General features: G+C 40.6%; 1 protein-coding gene across 4 annotated transcripts in view; it reads right to left on the bottom strand.

The window, feature by feature from the left end:
* ankfn1b (ankyrin repeat and fibronectin type III domain containing 1b) overlaps window positions 1–23,932 on the bottom strand; it is a 132,217-nt gene that overhangs the window by 46,684 nt on the left and 61,601 nt on the right. For 3 of the 4 annotated variants that reach the window (XM_032502564.1, XM_032502565.1, XM_032502563.1), the window contains one exon: window positions 6,355–6,395. In XM_032502564.1, the coding sequence (XP_032358455.1) occupies window positions 6,355–6,395 (41 nt within the window). Of the gene's footprint in view, window positions 1–6,354; window positions 6,396–9,736; window positions 9,951–23,932 lie in introns of those variants that run through there. The other variant, XM_032502566.1, reaches the window with a different exon arrangement.

The raw sequence follows: 23,932 nt of genomic DNA, 5'->3' as shown, positions 1-23,932 counted from the left end.
GTCCAGAATGAAAAGGATATGCACTGCTAGTCAGCATAGCAAGTACTCCAAATTAAGCTTTCTTTCTTTCTTTGCATCTCTCTCTGTCTCTCTCTCACACACACACACACACACACACACACACACACACACACCATCATGGCCAGGATGCCTTACCAAAACAATGGCTGTCTCTGCCCGCTGAGATCTTTGGCCAGGCAGCTTGCTCTTGGGAAGTTCTCAAACAGCCCAACATCACTGCAGCCAAGCCACATCAAAAAAGCACATGGACACATACAGACACACGCATGTACGCACACACACACACACACACACAGAAAGAGGGATAAATGCTGCTCTTCATATTTGTTAAACATACACTAAATCAACAGTATGGGTACAAACACACTTTGCCGTTGAGAACATATGTGTGCACATACACACCAGATCAACAGTACAAATAGTCCCCCAGTCAGATCTAGTCTTCTAAGGATCGCTGAGTTAGCTCCCTCTCCTACCACCATTACCACTATTGTAAATACTTCTCAAAGTATTTACACTTGGATTTCAAAACCCTGGAAAAAAAAATTAGGTGAAAAGAAAAAGTGCTGGAAAAATGAAGAATGTGTTTCACGTCGGTTAGACAGCGGGAACCCTCAGTCCTTATTATGCTCCTGCTAGAATTAGCCTTGGATTGTCCCTCTAGGGAGTGAGATAGAGTAATGTGGTGGGTCTCTTCTCTTTCTGTTTGTTGCTTTCTTCTTTCTTTTTCTGCCTATTTCCAACTGATGCAAAGTGATAGAAAAACATTTTGTTCATTGCTAATGCTCATCTTTATTTGTGCTTGGTAGATAAGCTGTGTAAGATGTAGCTATTTCTTCTGCTTTTCCTCTCTCATCTCCTGTCCTCTGATCTGAGACATGAGGCGCTGTGTTTAATCAGCCACATTCAGGACACTGAATGAAATACATAAAGCCTGTGATGTTGCCGGGAATTAAATGCTGCTGGGTGCTGGCTACTGTGTCACCTGTAACCAAGGCAACAAGCAGCTACAGTTGGGAGCAAAAATCTAACAGCTGGTCTGAGACGCAGCGTCTTTAGAGTGAAAAAAAGTTGGTGCCTGATGTTTATTTCAGCAATAGAGCCGTCTCATATAGATATGTACATTTTAAGCGAGACAGCTGTGTCACTTCAAAGACAAGCCATTAGTGATTTCCACCGACAGCTTTTGAAATCTCTTATGTCGATTTTCTTGCATAAATAAAAAAAAAGTTATAACTTCATAGATTGATTGATGACGTGCAGGCTACATATTTATAATTAGAACGGTATTGTTGTTTTATATTTTATATTTATCTAACGTATTTCAAGTAGAGAGACTTTTTTTTTCCTTAGGTGGTGGGAAAGTTATTCTCCATCTAATTGTTTCTGTCTCTTCTTCTCCAGAAGAGAATATCTCTAAAGTGGTGGAACTGAGAAATTACACATTAGAATATGGATTTATTATCTAAACAAAACCAAGTCAGGCACATTGCTAAAGAACAAATATCCCCTTTTACACACACACACACACACACACACACACACACACACACACACACACACACACACACACACACACACACACACACACACACACACACACACACACACACACACACACACACACACACACACACACACACACACACACACACACACACACACACACACACACACCTACATTACGTCACCCCATGTGAGAACAATTACATGGCCTGCTCCTGTGAATAAATTAGTCTAATCAAGTTCTCTCTTCCCTGACATCCGTACCTAAATCCCTTGCTCCATGAAAAAACGCAAAGCATCCCCCAGCCTCTAAGACACTCTTAGTTCCCCATCCTTCCATTATTCCTTCCTTCCTGTACTGTCTGCACCCAACATAAGTAGCAAAGTTAAGTGTAAGTGTAACGTTTTTTTTTATAGAGTACAAGATTTCATGAGCACAAAGCAAGGTAAAGTGACAGAGGTAAAAGGTAAAGTGACTAAAACGTAGTGTAACCCTCTCACCAAAAGCTCATAATATGAAGCGTATATTAAACCTTTCTAGGGTAAACTATGACTCTTGATATGACTTTAGCAACTAATGAGAGTCTAGAAGAACAATCCTAGTTTAGTAACCTCAAATAATATTACCTAAATGCTCCATATATATGAATTAACCCATTCAGTTTTACAGAAAAATGAGAAACAACACCAACACAGTATCCCTGTTTGATTTTGTATTCACTGAATGCAGAATTTAGTTGACATTAATACAGAGAAATCCCAATATGAAAATAAAATAGTAAACAGAAAGACCCTGGTCATTTAGCCTTTAGCATTTTAACCTGAGGGCACTCTTTGTTTTAGATTGTTCTTTTAGCAAGTTTGCATTAAGTTTTGTTGGCGCGCTTAAAGTTGGAGCTCATGAAGAAAAGAAAAGCGAGGCCATCAGTAGGCATACCGCCAATGCTGGGTGTAGAATGAGAACAATTCCTACCGCGGTCTCTTCTCAGACCCGTTTCAGTCCGCACAGAAGCAATGAGCAGCAGGCCACCTTTGACCCACAGCAGGCCCTTTTAATGACATTTTGAACATGTTAAGAGGCTAAAAACCCGTTTAAAACTTGCACTGTTTAAGCCTTTTGGGTGCTAACTCTAGCAGGAGGATAGCTCGGTGTAGGCAGCACCGATTGGTTTTCTTTTTCTCTCTACTGACAGACCTTCAAATATACAAATAACAGAGCTATGTGATGAAATTGACCGGAATTCTCCTTTACGTCCAACAAAACCAAACTTGGCCAGCAGTAAACAGGGCACGACTCACACACGTAGCGTAATAAGGAAAAGAGTACACAGTCCTATGTATTTAAAATGCACATTAACATGCTAGGCTATATAGTTTGACTCTCACTGTCTGCTCAACATTGCTCTCCTCTACACCTTTGTGTGTTTTTTCTTCTTCTATTCTTCTTCTCCTCGTGATTCCACCCAGGTCAACAGGAAATCAAACTCTCCCAGGTCATCTCTAAAGTAAACAATTATTACGTTTTTTTTCTCTGTAATAAATAAGCCTTGAAACGTCACTAACATATTATTTACTGCCTGCCTGAACAGAATGATAATACTTATTATTTGTTTTAATAATTGTAATGCACTTTGACATAAACCAAATCTTATTAATAACGCACATATTTAAAAGTAGAAAAAAATACAAAATAACTATTGTACTGTATTGTATTGTGAGTACTACTATACTTATTAGACTAGTGAGAGCACAAGTGTGTATAAAAAAGGAGCCACAAAGTCAAAACGCCAATCATAAAGCACTTCTTAGTACAACTAACAAGGCCAAGGTCGTTAATGTAGGTGTTAAAATCAAAAACAAAAACTGTGACTAAATTAATTCATCAACTACAGCAAAAAAGAGAGGTAAAAAGCCAATTTGAAGCTCTATAAAATCTCAAATGTCTTAAAAATGTAATGAAACGTGTGAAAATGTGTTTGCCTTGCTGTGTGTAGGAATGCACTTGACGGGGATAAAGATATTAAATAGGTATAATGTGAGACCTTTTAGTACACCTGGCAATAAGCCTGGCAGAGGGAGTCTGAACCACTTGTAAATGATCCAGTGATCACCTGCTAAGGCACATAAAAAGAGAATTGCAGTGGTCCAAGTGGGACAAAAAAAAAGGCATGCATGGTCATCTATAGCTGGAGGAAAAATGAGCCAAAGTTTTGTAATATTCCATCTGTAGGTAAGAAGAGGAACAGCTGAAATCATTGACATGCTGATCAGAAATAAGAGAATGTCGGATAGCCTGTAAGGACAGAAATAAGCAAATATTTGATTTGCATTGACATGACTGACCATGTCTGTACAATCCTTCATGATTATATTAATAATTTTGCTTGACATTTGACGAGGCTAAATGTTATTGACATAGTCCTAATCATCCTACCAAGGGACAGCTGAGCAGAAGGCAGAATAGGAGCCAGAACAGAGAGGAAGTTAGTATTAATTAATTAAATTAAGATAATGTGGTGGATGAATAGATAACACAGATATTGAAGAACAGACTGACAATTAGTGTCTCTCTCTCTCTCTCTTGCTCTCTCTCTCTGTTACACACACACACACACACACACACACACACGCACATGCACACACATGCATGTATGCAGCCATTTGTTCTTGGTTATGGTAATCTTGAGATGAAAAACTTGAACATAGATGTGTGTGAATACTGTTTGCCTGTTTACCCCATTGTGCCTGTTCATTTATGCTCAAACATGTGTTTCAGCTTGTAATAAATAAATGTGTAGAAGAGTGAACTGAACACTCTTCTCCTTCCCTCTTTTTCAAGGGGAAGACTTCTGTTACTTGACATCCTGTGATGAATATACTGTATAGCTTGTCTCCTGGCAACAGATGTCTGCCATTCTGGCACACTGAGTGCTTACTGGGCCAGCACACCTGGCACATCAGACATATCAGATATGATAAAAAAGTATACATTACATCTATGATGCAGCAGATGTCCCAATGTCAGTGACTTACAGCATGGATCAAAGAGAGTTCAGCCTTAAATGCACAGCATGCACCATTGTGAGTTTCATTATTGGGAAACAAGTCAAGTGACGTATTCTTTGATTCAGCCTGGTTAAGTTTTCCATTTTTATGTTTTATGCTTTAAGACATCACACACATGTATTCTACATACTATGGATTACATACTCGATATCTACACTATCATTCAACACACTTCGGTGAGAATAAACATTAATATGTTTCTTTTCAGCCACATGTAGCTGTAATTACCATGTCCCTTCCTGAAAGACTCCTTGCCGGTTGAAAACGCAACTATTGTAACCCGTGGCGACCTCTACCGGTGGCGCTATATAATGCTTAAACTACTGGAAAAGGTAAGCAACTAGTCCAACGGTTGCGTGTGACAAAATCACTGTTTTGTATGTACAAATGTAAATTGAAGCGTTGTTGATGTTACAGAGCTCCATCTGTCTGTTTATGAATGTTGTTGTTACTACCGCATTGCATTGTGGGATATTCTTGCTGGCATAGTGTCCGTGGATGTATTAAGAGAACTGAATACAGCGTCCGGCGCAAAGCCCCGTTCATTCCCATGAGAGTTGGTCAAAATTGCATAAAGCAGTCATGGAGCTTGAAAATCCTCAGCTCTTCCGCAGTCATGGAGCTCAATCTTCCGCGTTGACTGGCCTATGACATCAGGATGAAAATGCGCTCTAGCAACAGTTTGTTTGTGTTGTTGTAGCAACACTGCACATTCTACTAAGGTTAGCCTGCAGCAGAGGTTTTACCGTCACTGTGTTATACCAAGAGGGTAAGCCTCTCTCCACACGTACCTCCTATGGCGCCATTTTGCTGCTAACAAGCATCACCCGTCGTTAGCATTCCATTCACTGCCATTCATTTTGAAGTCACTTTGACAGCGAAAAACTTTACATCTGAAACGTTTAAAGATTCTATTTGTCCATTGTTTATTTAAAAATAAATATGACAATGTATAAAAGGCTCTATTACCTTGTATCTCACGTTATGGCTCTGTAGCAGACATTTTTGTAAAAATAGGCTAATGATTGTGTCATAACCACGGGACTTACTGTCGCATTGTAGAGGAATTACTGAACACTACAGAATAAGTACATAATTGAATGTACTCAATTAAACAACTAACAGAGGTTACACTCATTGACGCTTCATTTCAATTTAATGGTTTAGCTTTCAAAGAACGGCAGCTAGCAGAAAATGGGTAAATTGGCTTATTGGTCCAAAGTGAGGCATCCTGAAATGTCTTGGACTGGAATTAAGAGAAAAAAAAATGGATAAACACCTCCATTGTCATTCAAGTGCACAGACCATGCCTGTTGCACTGCTGATAGGAAGAAACAGACAGGAGAAATGCATTGTAAAGAAAAGTATGGGTGTCCATTGCTTTGGTTGCTGAGCAACTATCTATCTCTGTCTATTTCAAATACCTAAAGACCTAATCCTCGGTTGTTCTATTGATACGAGTAAGATACAGGTTTAGTGGTTAACAGCCTTGTCTCACAGCAAAAAGCTCTTAGGTGTGAATCCCAAATCCAAAGAAGATGTCATTCTCAAGATATCACATGGCAACGTCACGTTTAGTAGTTGCCACGTTAGCAAGCAATCATGTTGACAACAACCATTGGTGAGAGAACATGACGTTTCTGGGAGCTATTGATTTTCAACAAAAATGTCCACATCTCTGGTCTGTTTGGCTGTTTTCTTGAAATCAAATATAGACAAAAGAGAGGAATGTACACAGGCAGGTAAACGGATGGGACTTACTTCTTGTGGAGATTCTCCTTTCGGTCAGCAGAGCCCAGACTCTGGAAATCAAAGAAGAATAACAGACATTACAATCCCCATCTAAAACAGAAATACTATGGTTCTCCATCCTTAAGTGCTCTCTTGTAGAGAGCATGCTGCAAAACTATAGATCAAAGAGCTTGGTATACATACAGTATATATGTACTGTATATAATTCCAACAATTTCACTTGTGTTGTGTACATTCATGTATTCAATGTGACCTACTAAATGTACTTCTCAACTCCCTCTCTAATCTGGACATCTACCTTTAAAGTAACATCAATCAATTGATCAATGCTACCCTGGGAGCGCCAATTACATGGGTAATGACCTTGTAATGTGAATGTGAGAGAAGGCAAGCAGAGTGAGTGACAGACAGGTTTAAAAGCCATTTCCCTGATGATGATAAAAGCAACTGAGAAACTCCAGGTGCAAAAAAAATACGTCCTGCCAGCTCTGCTCAACAAGGGGCCGTTTGAATACATCCCTCTGGCAGAGCCAACTTATTAGGCTCACATGCACAGAACACACACACTGACACAAAACACATACATAACAGTGCGGACACACACATAGTATTCCCCTGCCGTCCACATCTCCTGGAGGTGTTTAGTCCTTAGGGCTGACACAGCTGAGACAGACAGTAATGCACACAGGAGAAACACAGACACTCAACACATACACACAACCAGCCCTCAAGCTGGGGATATTTGCAGAGTGAAATTCTGTTGCTGTTTTGCATTTTTATATAAGGTGGGGGAGGGAGGCAGCCATGCTCCACCACCAAAATACAACAGAAGCATATGCAATACAAAATATTGTGATGGTTTCAAGGATCAAATCCAGAGACCTTCCTAAAAAAAATATTCACTGACTCTAAAACCCTTTATTACCCTTTTTGTCTTTATTAAAGACGGTCCCAGAGTGCATTGGGCCAGTGACAGAGCACACTGTAGACAGGTTGCCAAGTCATCCAAAGGACTGGAAAATGAATATAGATTGGAAAGATGTGTTGATTAATAAATATACTGTAAGCCAATCACATCACTGATCTCATCACTCTGAAACAACTGTGCCAAACACATGACAATAGCTCAACAAATGGAAAGATGCTTCTGCAGGAACTCATATTGCTGGATGGCACAGAGCGGCAAGACCTAAACACGCAGCACCGAGGCAGATGGTGTGGGTTTTTAACAGTTATTTAGTGCAAAGATTCTAGAAATGAATAAGAAAAATTTGCTTGGTAAAGGAAATCATATAATCCCATCAATCCAACATCATTTAAATCATAATTCAACTGTAATTTACGTTGTAAAAGTCCAAATCATATTGGCTTTGGTTGAGTACGAGTTTGCTTCGTAAACTATTTAAGAAAAAACATGAACCGCTGATTTTTTATTTATCTAAAAAGAGGCTGTGACACACAGATAATAGGCAGTAATCCAATGTCTCCTGCATGGACAGCAGAATACCAATCTATAACTGACCAGTTTGACAGATTTAATACATTTTTTTATTTAGTAGCAGCCGGGTGTTGTTTGCACATGTACATATATAGTTATAAGATTGGCAGCAGATCAACATTACCAAAATATCACACAGATGGGCAAAGTGAACTTTAAGGTCAGGAAAATACCAAAAGTCTGAGCGCTGCTTTTGTTTGTTGTTGCACAGCCACGAAAATAGAGTCCAATGTCTGAATTTTATCTGTGGAGCCATTAATGGACATGTACGGGTGTTGAGTGACTTTGATGCAGGAACTTTTCCTACGATTCTCCAAAATGATTAAGTGGTACAGGACAGCGAGTGTATCCTTAAAAACAAGTGAGAAATTTCCTCCCTTTGAATCTAAAACTAAACATCAGAGAAAACTGTTGTTCTGAGTGTGTGTGTGTGTGCATTTGTGTATATGTGCTTTTATGTGAGCAGTGCTCTACTCTGGCGTTTTAAGTGTTTGTGTATGTGTGTGGGCTTTTATGTGTGCGGTGCAGTGACATTTTGACCATCGTTGATTTTTCTGTGCGTTTAAGTCTGCATTTAAGTTTCATCCTCCTGGTGGGGACAGGATAGGCCATACGGAGTGACTGACCTTTCACCTGCCAGCTCCCCCACAGTGCCCTCAGGTAGTGCCAATCTGCCATGGGGATGAGAGCAGGTGGGTGTCCTTTATGTGAAAGATAGGTCTGTGGGGGGGTTGAAAGAGCACTATTTTAGAGCCACCATTCAGGGTGAAATAAGGACCGCATCAAAGCATGAATAAGCACAGCATGGTTAACAGCATGGTTCTGGAAATGTATGGGAATTATTTAGGTATTCACTATAACAAGTGTTTTTTTGTTTTTTTAATTGTGCCATACAGAGCATTACTGCATCCTGAAGGCTGATTTGGATTTATTTGGAAGAACCTGAAATTTACAACCCATAGATACCTTTATGACCTAACAAACAAATATAAAAGCATTCCCTTTTGTAACAGTGTGTCATGCACATTATCTTCTGCCAAACAGGAATTAGAAGTTATGGAAGCAAGCTTCAATAAAAATTCTGTGAATGGCATTAAATGAGTTTTTGCCCATACACCAGCCTCTCACTAAGTTCAAGGTCTTCCTGCAACTTGCCATCTGCATCCTTTCACCTCTGTCCACATATATTCACGGAAAGCGCCACTAACAATCTTCCAAAAATCAAACCAAGTTTAACAGCTCATGTGCAATATCAATTTCAGCTCATACAAAACCGCTCTCTCTCCGCACATCTTTTACTAGTCACTGTTAAATCATGGTTCCATTGATAATGGTAGCAGGAGACATCATACCTGACAACTAGAGCTTTTCTCAATGCCTTAGTCAATTATCCTAAAGATAGTGTGGCACATATGGGAGACAATTAGCTGGCTTCTCACATTAACTGTAAGACATATTTGTGAATGATGAAAATTACTTTTAAAATCAGGAAGAAATGAGCATATGGAAGAGATGATAGGGGTCTAACAATAATAAATACATAAGAATCCATTAGTCGGTCCTAAAAAAACTCATTGGATTCCAGTTTTATCCACAGGCTTAAGTTTACATTTTTCTTAGTGTGTGTACAGACACAGATGTGTGAATGCATACCTTTACAGCATTTACCCAAAAAACCTTGGCATTCCCTCACAGTTGTGAAATTACAGACACAATATATGCTGCATTCAAGCCAAATGCCCTTAAAAGCAAAATCTGTTTAACATGTCTTTCTTCAAATACTGACTCACGAGCAAACAAAAATACATAAGAAGTAATCCACGCATAAAAACACCATCATATTAGTCAGAATACCTTCACTTTGTGTCCATTCATTCCAGCGCAAACAAATACCTGTCGAGTCCAACCCAGTGAACCCAGTCGGAGAACGTTACTCCACTCTCCCTGTCTTCTTTTTCTCTTGTTTTCAAAACCCCAAGTCCTCACTTCGGTGTTCCAGTGGTGGCTCTAATTGCAGTTCACCTGTCCAACATCTACTCGTTCACTCCGTTTACCCTCCCTTCCTATCGAACTCTCTCTCTCTATTTTCCTCTTATTTCGTTGGTCACACAAAGGTTTGTGAAGCTTGCTCTGATGGCGGCTGCTACCGCCACTGACTTGTTGTACTTTAATTGTGGTTGCTAGGCGATAAGCTTCTCCAATTCTGCACAGAGTGAGAAGGGGAGGACAGGAGAGGAGGGGTGGGGGCTAAGTGAGAGAATAGGGAGGGGGGTTGGAGGAAATGCTCATTATAGGCACAGTAGCCTGAAGATAATGATCAGTGGGAAGGTTTACAGGAGGGGAAGAAGTTGTGCAGATAAGAGACATGAATGGATGAAGAAGACGAGACTTCACAAAGCAGGTGCACTGCCTTGATTTTGCTCCGGGACCTTGTGCAGGCTGCAGGCTGCAGGAGCACTTAAGCCGGTACAACAGCATACTTTGAGGATTTGCTATAATACTGAAATGGACAAGCATTCAGAGAATATTTGTATTGATAATGCATGATAATCTGACACGACACTGCAAACCAATAAATTGGAATAATCTGCTGTGTGTTGTTGCTGTTACAGATTGAGTATTTTCTTCTTTTAATTTAAATGATCTGTAAATAGTCTATTCTAGGTCATTCAAACTGAAAGAGGGTCTTACATGGTAGCCTCTGGTACAGTACTACAGTAAAGCATACATTCATTATATGTATTTTAGTCCAATATGACTAAAGTTTAAATTCGTGTGTGCTGAAAAGAAATCTACATTAAATCATTTTCTGTTCAGTTCCTGAGATCAGCAACCCTAAAATGTTGAAAAAAAAATCCTGCTTCCTCGTATAGTAACAGCCCACATACTCAAACTTTAAGATCTGGTGAACGTCAATATAAATTAATTTAGTCATGAAATCTACATTGTGCTTAGTGGCTGGCAACCTTTAGTGTGACTATGGGTAACTGCAGTGGGCGAGGCTCTGTGTGTGTATGTGCACATACTGTATGAAAGACAACGTGTGTGTGTGTGTGTGTGTGTGTGTGTGTGTGTGTGTGTGTGTGTGGTGTGTGTGTGTGTGTATGTGGTGTTGGCATGGTACTGTGCAGCCTGGGCACATTGAGAACATTACTCATAGCTGGTGGAAATGTCAAACATGGTGCCATTGCTCTGAAAGGATATTCAGGAAATACTGTCATACTTTCTTTTTTTAATCATCCCATTCCTACTTATGTCCATCCGTACCTCTATTCACCCACGCTTTCCACAAGTATAAAATCCACCTGCCAATTTCTCTGGCTGAGACTAGAGGAGATGTGGGCACCCAGCATGCACCACTGGAGGGGCACAGCAGGTTGTCCCAACACCTGTCAGTCAAGAGAAGCTTCTAATTATAACTCACACCCACACTAATTCACATACATGCACACATCAACACACATATTTAGAAACTTCCTTAAAGGGCTCTCAATGGGTTCCTGGTGGCCTTTCAGTTTATCCTCCCTATACATGCTCCAGGGAGGAGAGTGTGACAGCTGGCTTCAGGATAGACACTCTGCACTGCAAAGCCTCCTAACAACGACAATGTGATAATGCTACTGCTAACAATAATAATTGCAACATATTAAAGTGCAATTATACTTGTATATGATCATTAAACTGTTAGACTTTAACTGTGAGCGTTCAGAATGAATATTATACAGTATATATCTGGAATAGAAAAATGACAAAATATAGGCAAACATGTTTTGCCGTTGGAGGAGCTAAGGAAAGAAAACATGCAAATTTATCTGCAAGTATAAGTAAAAGGATATTTATTAATATAAAACAAAGGCGTAGCGCTTATCATTTTTGGCAGTGCCACTTAGACAAAACATTACCACAGCTTTGAGATACAACACCGTGTCCAACTATTAACAATTGACCAGTAAATGTGCCAAACTGTGAGTTTTATGACATTTACAGCTACCTGCTGTCCTTTTTGCATTAACGGGCTCAGTGCATTTTCACTACTTAAACAATTGCCAGATTTGTTTGGACTGAGGGCAATATGCTGCGTGCTGTGGTAACAGAGCACAACCCAATTATAAACAGCTCAGAGCATTCAACTGGGCGCCTCCTACGCAACTGGGTTAGAGAGAGAAAGAAAAGGAATGGTTAGAAGGTGAAAGAGATAGAGACATATAAAGGACAGAAAATAATTTAAATAAAAAAAATGTAATCCAATGGGAGAAAGAAGGAAAATAAATTAAAAATATGTTCTTGGAGTTATTATACTCAGACTTTAAAATCTATTGTCAGTGTTGGGAAAAATCAAATCACCACAAAGTGCTTCTAGGTTCACACAGATTTTTATACGCCAAAGGGTTTGTGGGCTTTTTTAAAAGAATACAAACAGTAATATTCTCTATAAGTATAGAACAAAAATGAATGCATGGCTGATGTGGAGTTTACATAGGACGTGAACATTGTGTTTTTCTTTCTTTCTTTCTTGCCTAAGCCATTTTCCACTGTGGCGTTAGACAGAATTAATAGGGCTCTTAAAAGCTCAGACACTTCTTAGGGAAAGAAAAAAGTGGGAAAGAAAACAGATGACAAAGGAGAGCTGACAAACAGATACATGACATCAATAGGAAACTAAATGGACAGAGAGACTGGGAGGCTAACAGGAAGACATTACGAATGGAGACAGCTAGCTAGACATTTACAGGTGGGCAGGTGTATGCAAAGAGAGAAAAACTACAAGATGACTGAAAGAGAATTTGGCATCACATATGCATGTGCCGAGCTTCCTGATTTCATTGACTAATCAAAACTTGTCAACAGCACTGGGTGATGAGAAAGTGACAGGGCGGGTCTTCTCTCCCTCTGTCTCCAGTTTTACAATGTCATTATTTGTACAGGACTCCCCCTCCCAAGTCTTGTGGTCTGGGGACCAAAGGGACCAAGACATGGCTTATAAATCAACACAGCAGAGAGTGACTATGGATATTTACCCATAAATCACTGCGGCGGAGCCACCTACAATCAGACTAATGGGGCTGGAAGACGTGCTGTCATCCAAGCCATGATGTCACCAAGCCTGAGCCTGTGGGTGTTGATGTTGGTGGTGGGTCTCTGGTTGTGTGTGTATGTGTATGGGGGAATGCCTGCATATGTGGCTGTGGGTCTCTAGCTATGTGCGTGTGTAGGGGGTTGTCTGAGTATGTGGTGGTAGGTCTACGGCGCTGCTTGTGTAAGTGTCTGTGGTGAGTGAGTGTGTGTGTGTGTGTGTGTGTGTGTGTGTGTGTGTGTGTGTGTGTGTGTTGTTTGGTGAATGTGGGAGGCGGGATGTCTGTTTATATGGGTTGTGTGTGTATTGGGTGGTCAGTATATACTTTCATCATGTCTCTGCATTTAGTGTACATTACATTGGTTATACACACACACACACACACACACACACACACACACACACACCACAACACCCACACACACACACACATACTCACACACACACGTTGGTCTTGTGTGTTAGTGCTGGCTTACAATGGGTGTGGGATTCCATAGAGAATATCTAAACAATTAGAGCGGTTAGCACGGGTCTGCCACGTTTCCACACAATGGCGCTCATTCACATAAATAACTGGGGACTTTGTGAAATGGGACACCCATTAACTTCTCCTTCGCAGATAATTGCCCATTAGATCTTGGAAGAGCAGTGGATTGAGGAATAACTCAATTCTGATACTGACATTGTGAAAAAGGGCCTGGAATCTGTTAAAATGGGTTAGCTTTTAGTATAGCCTAGCCAAGCACATAGATTATCAACAAAGAAGACGATGGCTTGTTGTAGGAGTTGTGCAATCTGTGCATTTGCTTAAACTGTGCGGAAAGAGGAAAATAATTTAAAGAAGAAAAGAACGGCAAATTATAAGAATAGAGAAATACGAGAGAAAGAAGAAAAGATTGGAGAAGAAATTGAAAAATGTTGTTGTAAAAGAAACAGAAGCAGAATAGTAAAAAAAATTGTTTGGTTATGGAATCAAAGAAAAGTTCCTAGCACTTTTTCACAGGATTGAGCTACATTTCTGAAATATGCATGTAAGCAATTACAGTATGATGACTAATAAACGCCCGCAATGCATCCAGAACTGATGTCACTCATGACATATAAATTGTACTCATAGACAACTTTCCCCTTTGATGAATCACAACCCATGGTTTTTGTTGACTGCCCCATAGATTGGCTGTTAATTGACGTGCCTGTGTCAGCTCTTCACTTCCACTTACTTGTCTTCCGCCTTACTTGGTGTGCATGTTCCTATTTGTGTGTCTCAACAGCATGAGGAGAGGGCAAACGAGCCAGAGTAACATGACTCATTCATAAAATCAAATATCTCCTGCCTACATCCTTCAGAGCGAACCACACGCAATACTATAAACAGTCAACTCTCAGCAATACAGGGTGAGTCAACGTTGATGTCAAATATGACGTTGATAATAATCAACATTAACCGTAATTATCAATTTTAGATCTACAGGCGGTGATGCATGTATGAGGAGGCTGAACTAGCCTGTCAAATTATAGATGATCCCAGCGGTGGAACTTCTACTGCGCGTCACACAATTTATAATGGCATGACAATGTGAGACAGAGAATGGGACATTCAAGGTTTGCTAATTGGTGACATTTGCCTTATTTATGTTCCCACACACACACACACACACACACCCCACCTCTCCACCTACACATGCCAATAGCCATTGCTCTATCTGCTGTGTGGCGAAGTGGCTACTGCAAACAGCTGCCCGCTCCGCTGCACTGTAGTAAGTATTCAGATCTCTATTTAATTACCAGGGGTTAAGTGCATTGATGGAAAGGGCAGCGATATTCACATAAATAAATCAAGACAGTAGCCGTGCATGTGACTAGAATATTTACTTTTCACAATTATGCTGCTTCAGATGCCCACGATGTGAACTACATAAGTGATAGTCAAGCTAGAGTGCTTTTTTTTCCAAACTGTCTAACGTTTTATGTGTTGGCTGATCCAGAGGGACAGCCCAACAAACAAGGATCTACTGTTTGTGTTAGAGAGTAATAAGAGGAATCTCCCTGTCGGCTTCTCATATACTAACTTCGGCCTGTCATTTAAGGGCTGTGACACACCAACCCAAAAATTGGCCGTTGGACAGTCTGGCGAGGTCGGTAACTCGAGTCTGTTTGGTGTGTTCCGTGCTGTCTCCGTCCGGAGTGGTCCAGAGGGGCCGTCAGCCTTCATTTTGGTCGACCTGACATGCTCAGTCGGAAAGCGGTCACTCAAATGACCAATCAGATTGTTGGAGTGCAAAACCGGAAACGAGAAGCGGGATGAGCGTGACTAGAGTTTCTCAAAATCTGACAAAACTATTTTAAACTGGCCTTTTTCAATCTAAAATGAAGACAGATTCAGCAACTGCATGGCCTATTTCTCACTTTAAAAGTTCTCAAAAACACGTTTCGGCGAGTAAAATATAGTAAAATATGAGATTGTATTCTGAACAAGCCACCATGGCAGTCTGGCTTTGAATTTCCAGAGAAACCAGACCCACGTGACGAGTTCATCCAATCAGCAGCCAGTTTTAATTTTTGCGCGACAATACAGCCACCTGCTGTTATAGTCACTTTGGTGTGTTCTGAGGAACTTTTTTGACCAACTCAGGGGGACTGATCAGTCCAACTGCCTTTTCTGTCAAGGGTCAGCCGTCCGATTGGTGTGTCAGGGGTTTAAGATGGTGGGTTCATTACTTGCTAGATTAGTTTGTTAGCAGTCTTATTTTCAGGACTTCTGCTATACAGTAATATTATTAAGATATAAGCATTGAGACTAAGACTCTGTGTCAATGTACTGTTATTATCTGACAACAGAAGGTGTCATGGAAGAGAGTGTAAGAGGTCAAACTGAGGGTTTGTCGTGTAATTTATAGCTATTCGGCAATTACAGCAAAAGATGGAATTGTAAGATGAAAAAGATTTTAAATCATTGTCTTTCTCTTGATAGCTACCAAATAACAGCATGTTTTGGACTTCCAAGGCCTTTGTATGACTTGTATGACTTTGTAGCTAGTGATTTTTCAATGACGTCATGGTCATGGATCAGGAGACTTTTAACAATTCCAAAAAGTGTATCAAAGTTCCCAAACTTTATTTCCTATCCAAACGTCCAGGGGGTAAGGAATTGGTCCAAATGGTGCCACTTGAAGTGATTATAGGAATCTACTCAGAATTTAGCTTTCTGTACAAGCTGAGATTCTTTTCAGTATGCATGCTAGCATACAGTCAATGAATGATGCTAGATATGGAAATGGTGAATCAATCGCTTTTCCCATTTCCCTCTGCGGTGTGTAATGTGCTCTGACTGGCAAGAGACCGATAGATTATTGGGAAATGCTATATGCTGCACTTTTAAAGTAAAGGGAATACAAATTAAGTATTTGAGAGACCCAGGCTTTCCCCCTGCTTAATTCAAAACTACAGAGGTGCCTAACAGGTGTGGCAGCCATGGAGTGTAAAAAAAAATCTGTTGCTGGTGTCACTACCCGATGTAAGTTGAGTGCAGATGTGAGTCGCGCATGCTCAGATTTAAACCGTTTACGGCATAACATGTCATACTGAAATTTGTGAAATTCATAAAATAATAAACCTTTCTCATTACAAACAATAACAGAAGATGGAAATCGTTTAAAAAACTGTTTAGCTATCTACGATTGTTTGATTGCTAACGTTAGCTCTAAACGCCATTCCAGTGGCAGCCTTTGTTGTGTTTGATTGCTAACTTGTAGCCAGCAGTAAACAAACTTTGTTAAGTAGGTCCATTTTTACTGTACTGACATTACAGAAGTCTCTTGTTAGCATCTTGTAGGCTACTTGTTGCAAAGTGACGCATGTGCGACTCACATCTTCCCTCGACTCACATCGGGTAGTGACACTACTCTTGAATATGATGCAAGTTTGAGGTTCACTGCAATTGCAAAAGGACATTTTCTCCAATAGTCCTGGCTCGGATAGACAAACACAAGCATTAGATTTAGATGTGTAGCTAACGCACACACACACATACAACAACAAAAACAACAAACATAATCACAAAGTTTGCACAGAATCGATTTGTTTTCTTATAAAATATGGCAATAGTATTGTACTGCATAGTACTTGTGTAATGGTCTAACTGATGTCCTCATACGTATATCAAAACCAGTAAATGTGTGTGTGCTCTATCTGATAACAGGGGGTCAGGCCACAGACATTAGTCCAAAAACCAATACAAAAAAGAAACTTTTGATATGAATGACATCATAAGAGCCTGACCTGTTTAAAATTTCTGACTGAGGTCCTAAATATACACTCTTAGCAAGGCTAACACTTCATTGTGGTGGATAGCTGGACTGGTGCCTCTATTCATTAAATAAAAAACGTAATAAAGAGAAACAACTGGTGACTAATGGGAAATTACAGTCAAAGCGGTCTGAAAATAAGTAACGATTAATTTCAATTTAGCTTTGTGTCATCACCACATTTACTTTATTCCTCAAATCCACTGAGAAAAAGAAAATATTATTTCTAAAGCACCTTAATAATTGTGGGCCTGTCTTTTCAAATCAGGTGTTAAAAAATTGGGGTAGGGTTGAAACAGCAGGTACATTTGCTGCGATTCTACTGGGTGGTAGAGTGTTGTACCAGAGTGTGTGTGTTCTCTCCTCATCCCAAAGTGATTTATTGCATTTTAATACAGCATGTTTGCTTTGGAGCATGATATATATTTGGTCATGAGACATTAATAGAGTAGAAAACATGTTGAAAAATGAGCTTGCTGACGTGTGTTTGAGTACTGTATGTTCTTGAGTGTGTGTGTTTGTGTGTGTGTGTGTGTGTGTGTGTGTGTGTGTTTTTGTGTGTGTGTGCATGCGTGCGTACGTGTGTGTGTGCTGCATGAGTCTTGAGGCCCATGCTGTCACTCAGCCCAGCTCACAGGGTGGTCCAAACACTGAGCCCTCTTTACTCAGACACACCACACACACACACACACACACACACCACACACAACACACAAACACACACACACACACACACACACACACACAAGCACACAAACAAACAAACACTCACTGGTGTACATGTAATGACATACATAACAAAGTATACATAAATATATGGCCATATATATGACCATAATGAAGTAATCAAATAACCTCAGCGCTTCCCCTCTTCCTGTCCCAAACCGTACAACTAAATATACCGCCACAGACTGCCATCACACAGCAACAAAAATGGAGAGTCCAAAGGAAAGGAAGAGCGCTACACAGCAACCCTTTCATGCTTTACATTTTGTGGGGAAAAAGATTTCATTGGAGGGATGCTGAGTTTGACAGCATGGTGTATTTGGCAGTGGGGGACAGTGACATTTAGTGTGTCTGTCTGCAAATAAGCAGCACTGACGTAGAGGTAAAAGGGGAGGTTTGCTCCTGATAACGCTTCTTAATAATAAAGGGTTCTTGTCAGTGAAAGAAATCCGTCTCAAATCCTCTCTGTACATAACTTTCCAAAAACCACTTGACACTTGGTTGAGGCTGTTTTTGTTTTTCAGTAAATTGGACGAGAGTGACATTGATTTTGGCCTGCTTGTGCTGATCTGGGCAGACAATAAAGCTTGTCCCCGCGGCCAAATATTTAACATTGAATTATAAAAATATGATGAATTCTTAAAATGGCAATATAAGATGACAGCATTTCTTGTTTAAATAGAACACCACCATGTCAGCTTAAAATTTAAATATTGACCTCACTCGGCTACAGACCGGACATCTAACTAAGCAGTTGTTTGGTCCCTTGTCTTGTGTGTTTGTGTGTGTGTGTTTGTGTGTGTGTGTGTGTGTTTGTGTGAGTCTGTTTCTGCGTGTGACTTTTTTGTCTCCCTCCCTCCCGTCTTTTTTTCGGGCCCTGGGACGCGTTTTCTGTCTCAGTATATTGTACTATACTTTGTTTTTTAAATGTATAAAAATTAAAAACTGAACTAAAAACGTAGCTGTTTAATCAGATGCGTAATAAAGTTGTATAGAGCTGTAACAATTCAATTTTTTTTCTGTACAATAAATTGTCCCAGAAACAATTGCAATTATAAATGTATTACTTTTTCAAACAAATTAAAGTTTTGAATTAATTGCAGAATAAATCTGTTGGTTATATCACTGCTTTGTGACCCAAATAATGTAATACCACAGGTACACAGCCTATGAAGCAAACCGCTTCATAAAACATTATATATGAACATGAAATTGACATGTAAATTTATCATTTTCATTTATCATTTTCATATATATTTTCAGGAACACAGGAAAAAGTAATATATCCTTTACGTGCCTTGATGGGTAGGGTGGTCGGCCTTGGCTACACGGAGGCTTTGTCATTGGTATACATTTATATATAAGGCTATTCTTGGTGCGCTTCCATCTTATTTATGTTCACTACTTATGAAGAAAAGTACTGGTCATTACTCTCTCCGTTCTCAGGCTGTTGTCTTTGTTCTGTCCCACGTGCAGTACTGAGCTGGGTAAAAGGCCTTTGCTTACTCTGCTCCCTTTACATGGAATTTGCTGCAGAAGAACTTGAAACTTAGTAAATTTGTTCCTTTGGTATTTTTAAGCTGAAAATGAGAAGCTTTGAGTTGGACTCCCTCACATGTCAATGTTTTAATTGAGATTTTATTGTAAGTGCATATTTGGTTTTCATGTGTGTGTCTTTGTATGTATGTAATAATGTGATGTAATTTTGATGCCTATCTTGGCCAGGCTCCCTGTGCAAAAGAGATTTTTAATCTCAATGGGTATTACCTGGTTAAATAAAGGATAAATAAAAAAAAAATAAAAAAATGGGTGAACCGAGGGACACATCATCAGTAGTACACCTCCGGCTTCATTGGATGTTTCGGCCATTATAACTAGACATCCTCGGCTGAAGAAGGCCCTACGTGGGTGATCAAGTCCCCGCAGCGTGTTCCCCCAACCACCCAATCAAGCTGGAGCCCAGCAAAAGTCTTGTCTATTTATCCAAAGCCACTGGCTGCTTCTCTCAGCTGCCTCAGACATGGCTTTGATGGCTTGGCGCAAGCTCTGGCCTCTGATTCCCAGGTCTCGAAACAGTTTGGTGGTAGACAGTGCCACGAATGCCCTGAATCCCACCTCCACTGGACCGACTTCCTAACTTAATCCTCATCAATAAAAGACAGAAACTAAGGTAGTACAATTAAAAATTAAATTAGAAGTACAATAATAGTCACTATCACTATTTGAAAAACTGGGGCAACAAGGTCATCACTGCTTCTTTGGACAAGTGCCGGACCAACAGACTCAGGGACTCCTTTGTCCCTCATGCCATCAGACTATACAACTCCTCACTAGGGGGGAGGAGGAAATAGGGCAGAGAGGACAATACATGCATACATATATTCATTAAAACATACAGTACACACACATACATACACACCTGGACTTAAATTCACACCTGGTCACTTTATCACTTTATCACTTTAACACTGGACTCAACACTGACACTTTAATAAATTGTTATGTTGTTGTCTTTTTATTTATTTTTTATTTATTTTTTCTTGCTAAAACTGCTGCTGGAATTTTCAATTTCCTCGCGGGAGTCATCCCAAAAGGATTAATAAAGAGAAGTCGAAGTCAAAGTCTGTACAGTACTTACATTATTTTTCCCTCCCTCCTTGTCATTTTTGTTGCTATGAATGTACAAGTACAAACAAGTACAAACAAAAAGCATAGCACTAGCTCAACCGTCCAACCAATAATTACTTATATAATTATATATATAATAATTATATAATTACAATTTGGCATATCTAAATTAAATCAACAATTACCATCAACAGACATACCCCTATACTCCTAGTTAGCATTTAAGAAACCCTGATTACCTAAAATTATTGCGATTAGACAATTGTGTAATAACTGTCACAGGCCTAACATTGTAGCAACAAAGAGATAAGTAACATAAGTAAGTAAATTATGCTCCTTTCATGAGTGCCCTTCCATGGCGTGATTTTTCATATATGTTCCTCCAAAAGAAAACAAGCCCCAAAGTAAACTTGTAAAGTGATTTATTTACGCTATTAGCACTGATGTATCTGGATTAGCTCCACTTTCGTCTTCCAGGTGAGGGGGAAATGAGTCGTTAATATTTGCGCTACGCTACAGTTCTCCAGCATCACGCAGCATCACAGCTCGCAGAGCAGAAAGCACCAGGCTCCCTCCCCATTCCCGCTATTAGACATTCACTGAACAAATACTGCAAATGATCCCCGGTTCCCCCACCTAATGGTAATAAGACATAATTGCCTGTAATCTGAATACCTTAGTCCTAAGAGGGTACTGTTGCTTTTGTGTGCAATCATGTTAGGGTTTGAGGACTAAAATACGAGAAGAAAGATGTATGACTCGTTGCGAGCCACCAAGGGTTTGATTTTGACTTGGCTTATGAATTATACTGTATATCATATTTTGCAATACACAAAGAAATCCCACCGTATATACGATATACTGTTTGTGTTGCTTAGTGAGAACAGGCATGCTCCTGCCACATATGAGAAAGTGTTGTAGATCACCGCCACGACTGATAGTTGAGGGTCACAATCAATTCCAATCCTTCTGAAAGCCTCTGGATGTTACAGTATCTTTACTCATTTGCAGTTGTATTTATTTTAGTTTTTCTGAATGTTCTGCTGAGTGTGTTCCCCTCACCAGCATGTCAGTCTAAAAGTTGGCATGTCCTCTTTCTGTCACTTTTTTCTTCTTTTATTTTCTAATTTCTTTCTCCCTGACTCTCTAGAGTTGGAGGCGCCATTGTGTGCTTGCGGCTTGTTTACGAAGAGCGCTGATTTACCCAGTGAGGTTTGTCTTGCTTGTACAGAGAGGGGGAGAAATATGAATGAATTTACAACACCCCAACCCTCCGCTCCCACCCTCTATTCCCAAATTACCCCATCGTCTTTCTTAATCTCAATAAGCTCCTCGGCTACCTCCAGGCACACTTTTCCACTGAGTGAGAGTGTATTTGTGTAAAGCCAAAGGGGCGGCCAACACTGGCCAGAGGCTCATTTTTGTGGCCAGACCAGTGTGTATCCCGACGGCTTGCAGGCGTCTCGGGGGCCAGCTCCTCCTTCCAGCTCCATTCCCTCACCCTAGGGCCTCTCCAGACTCTTTGCAACCAGCTTAGTCATTTCTAGATCTACCAGGACAAAAAAACAGTGCTTAGTTTTAAGCATTTATTCAAAATGACAGGCTGTGACCTGGGGGGGCATGTATCTAAAACTGGAAAGAACATTGAGAGTGGGTTTCATGGCTGGCTTGGCGATGGGAAGTCTTGGACTAACTTGTAATGGTATCGCTCCAAAAATGTCAATGTTAAAAAACATCTGCCTGCCTGGCTGCTGATGGCCATGTTCTCCATCTCTCCTGTGCAAAGCCTGTGGTTGTCATAGAGACCCGCAATATTGCCTATTCTGGTACACTAGTTTATTATTAAAAGATTAAACTAGCTGGAACTCTCAAACTCAAACATGCTTAACCGAGGACAGACATCTATATTTATCCCCAACAGGGAAGAAAACGTTCACAACTATGGGGCACGCGGTGAAATGTTGGAACTACAGAAACTATATTAGTTATTAATATCCATAAGAGGTAGGAGTGGCAGGCAGGAATTGGATCTTTCTGTGTGCTTAATGAGCTCTTGAACTGAAGAGTTGTTCTGAGAGTCTCTTTCAGGCATGAAGAGCTGAGCTTTTTGGCTCACCTCAATAGTTCACGTGGCAAACAAATAAAACGGCATATGCTTTTCCGAAAGTTCACGAGTTCAGTACGTCAGTGACGGAAGGGGGTGGTATTTGATTTCTCGCTGACACAAGAGGAAAAAGATGGGGGTTGATGAGCCAGAGCATGAGGGAGAGAGACAGGGCATGGAGACAGCAGCATCCTCTGCTTGACACCCCATCTTTCCCACGGTATTTGGTTTGTTTACAAGCAGGAGTCAGTGACAGGTTCATTCCTTGTATCCTGGCTCCAACCAGCACCAGGTAGGTGGCAGCCAGGCTGGACTCTGAGGCCGTCCTGCCGCTCAAAGCCCCACATAGGCCAGCATGACCAACAGGCTGGGATTTCCATGTCATAACATAACCCTCCCCAACCCCCCGACTGACGCCAAGGCTTTCTCCTTCCTCGTTGCTGTCTCATTCTCCAGCCCCCCCTTCCTTTCCCTTTTTGCCATGTCTGTATCTCTCCAGGGGGCTACAGTAGCCGTGAAACAGCGTGACCCACACTGGAGGTCTCTCCATCTCTCCCCCTCTCCCTTTCGTCTAATCGTTTCTGCAGTTTGTGCTGTTTTGGCGTCGGTGTCCGGATGCTGATACCCAAGACAGCAAACCTGACCCCTGCTGACTCCACACTGCCTCACCCTCCCCAAAAACCACCCCCACCCACAGTTAGCCTTTAATCCCATCAACCCTCTCCCTCCCAACCCCCGGTGTCCCCCCACCCCATTCCTTTCACAACCCTTTTTGCCACCTGCAGGCCTCTAATTTACAGTGTTTGTGTGTACTGAGATATCCGTGAACGGCTAGCTATTCTGGGCATGTGGAACATGGCATCAATGCCAGACTGCATCCATGAGATTTCCCCTATCTGCACCCCACTACCATATCACAGTCACCATCCTCTGCAGAAGCATTTGTGCAGGCTAGCTCTTTAGCCCAGAAGCAGTCAGAGAGTCTGGAGAACATTTTGCTTCCTCACAAAAGGCCAGGGAAGTGATACCAGGAACATGACTGGTGGTCATTGATAATTGTCAGAGAAGCAAAAATGCATTTCATTCCAAATAATTTCTCTTCCTGCACTGAACTGAAGAAAATACTCAAAGCATTAATCTCAAAGCAGAAACTGTTTAGTTGCAGTTTGAATACAAAGTGTTTTTCATGAAAGCATGTGAGACTGATTGAGTAACTCCGACTGTTTCAGTGTGATAATACTTCCTACTCTGCA

The sequence above is a fragment of the Etheostoma spectabile genome, chromosome 21, assembly GCF_008692095.1.
Source record: "Etheostoma spectabile isolate EspeVRDwgs_2016 chromosome 21, UIUC_Espe_1.0, whole genome shotgun sequence".
Lineage (NCBI taxonomy): Eukaryota > Metazoa > Chordata > Actinopteri > Perciformes > Percidae > Etheostoma > Etheostoma spectabile.
Note: the sequence above shows the minus strand (reverse complement) of the source record. Positions and strands in the feature narration are given on the sequence as shown.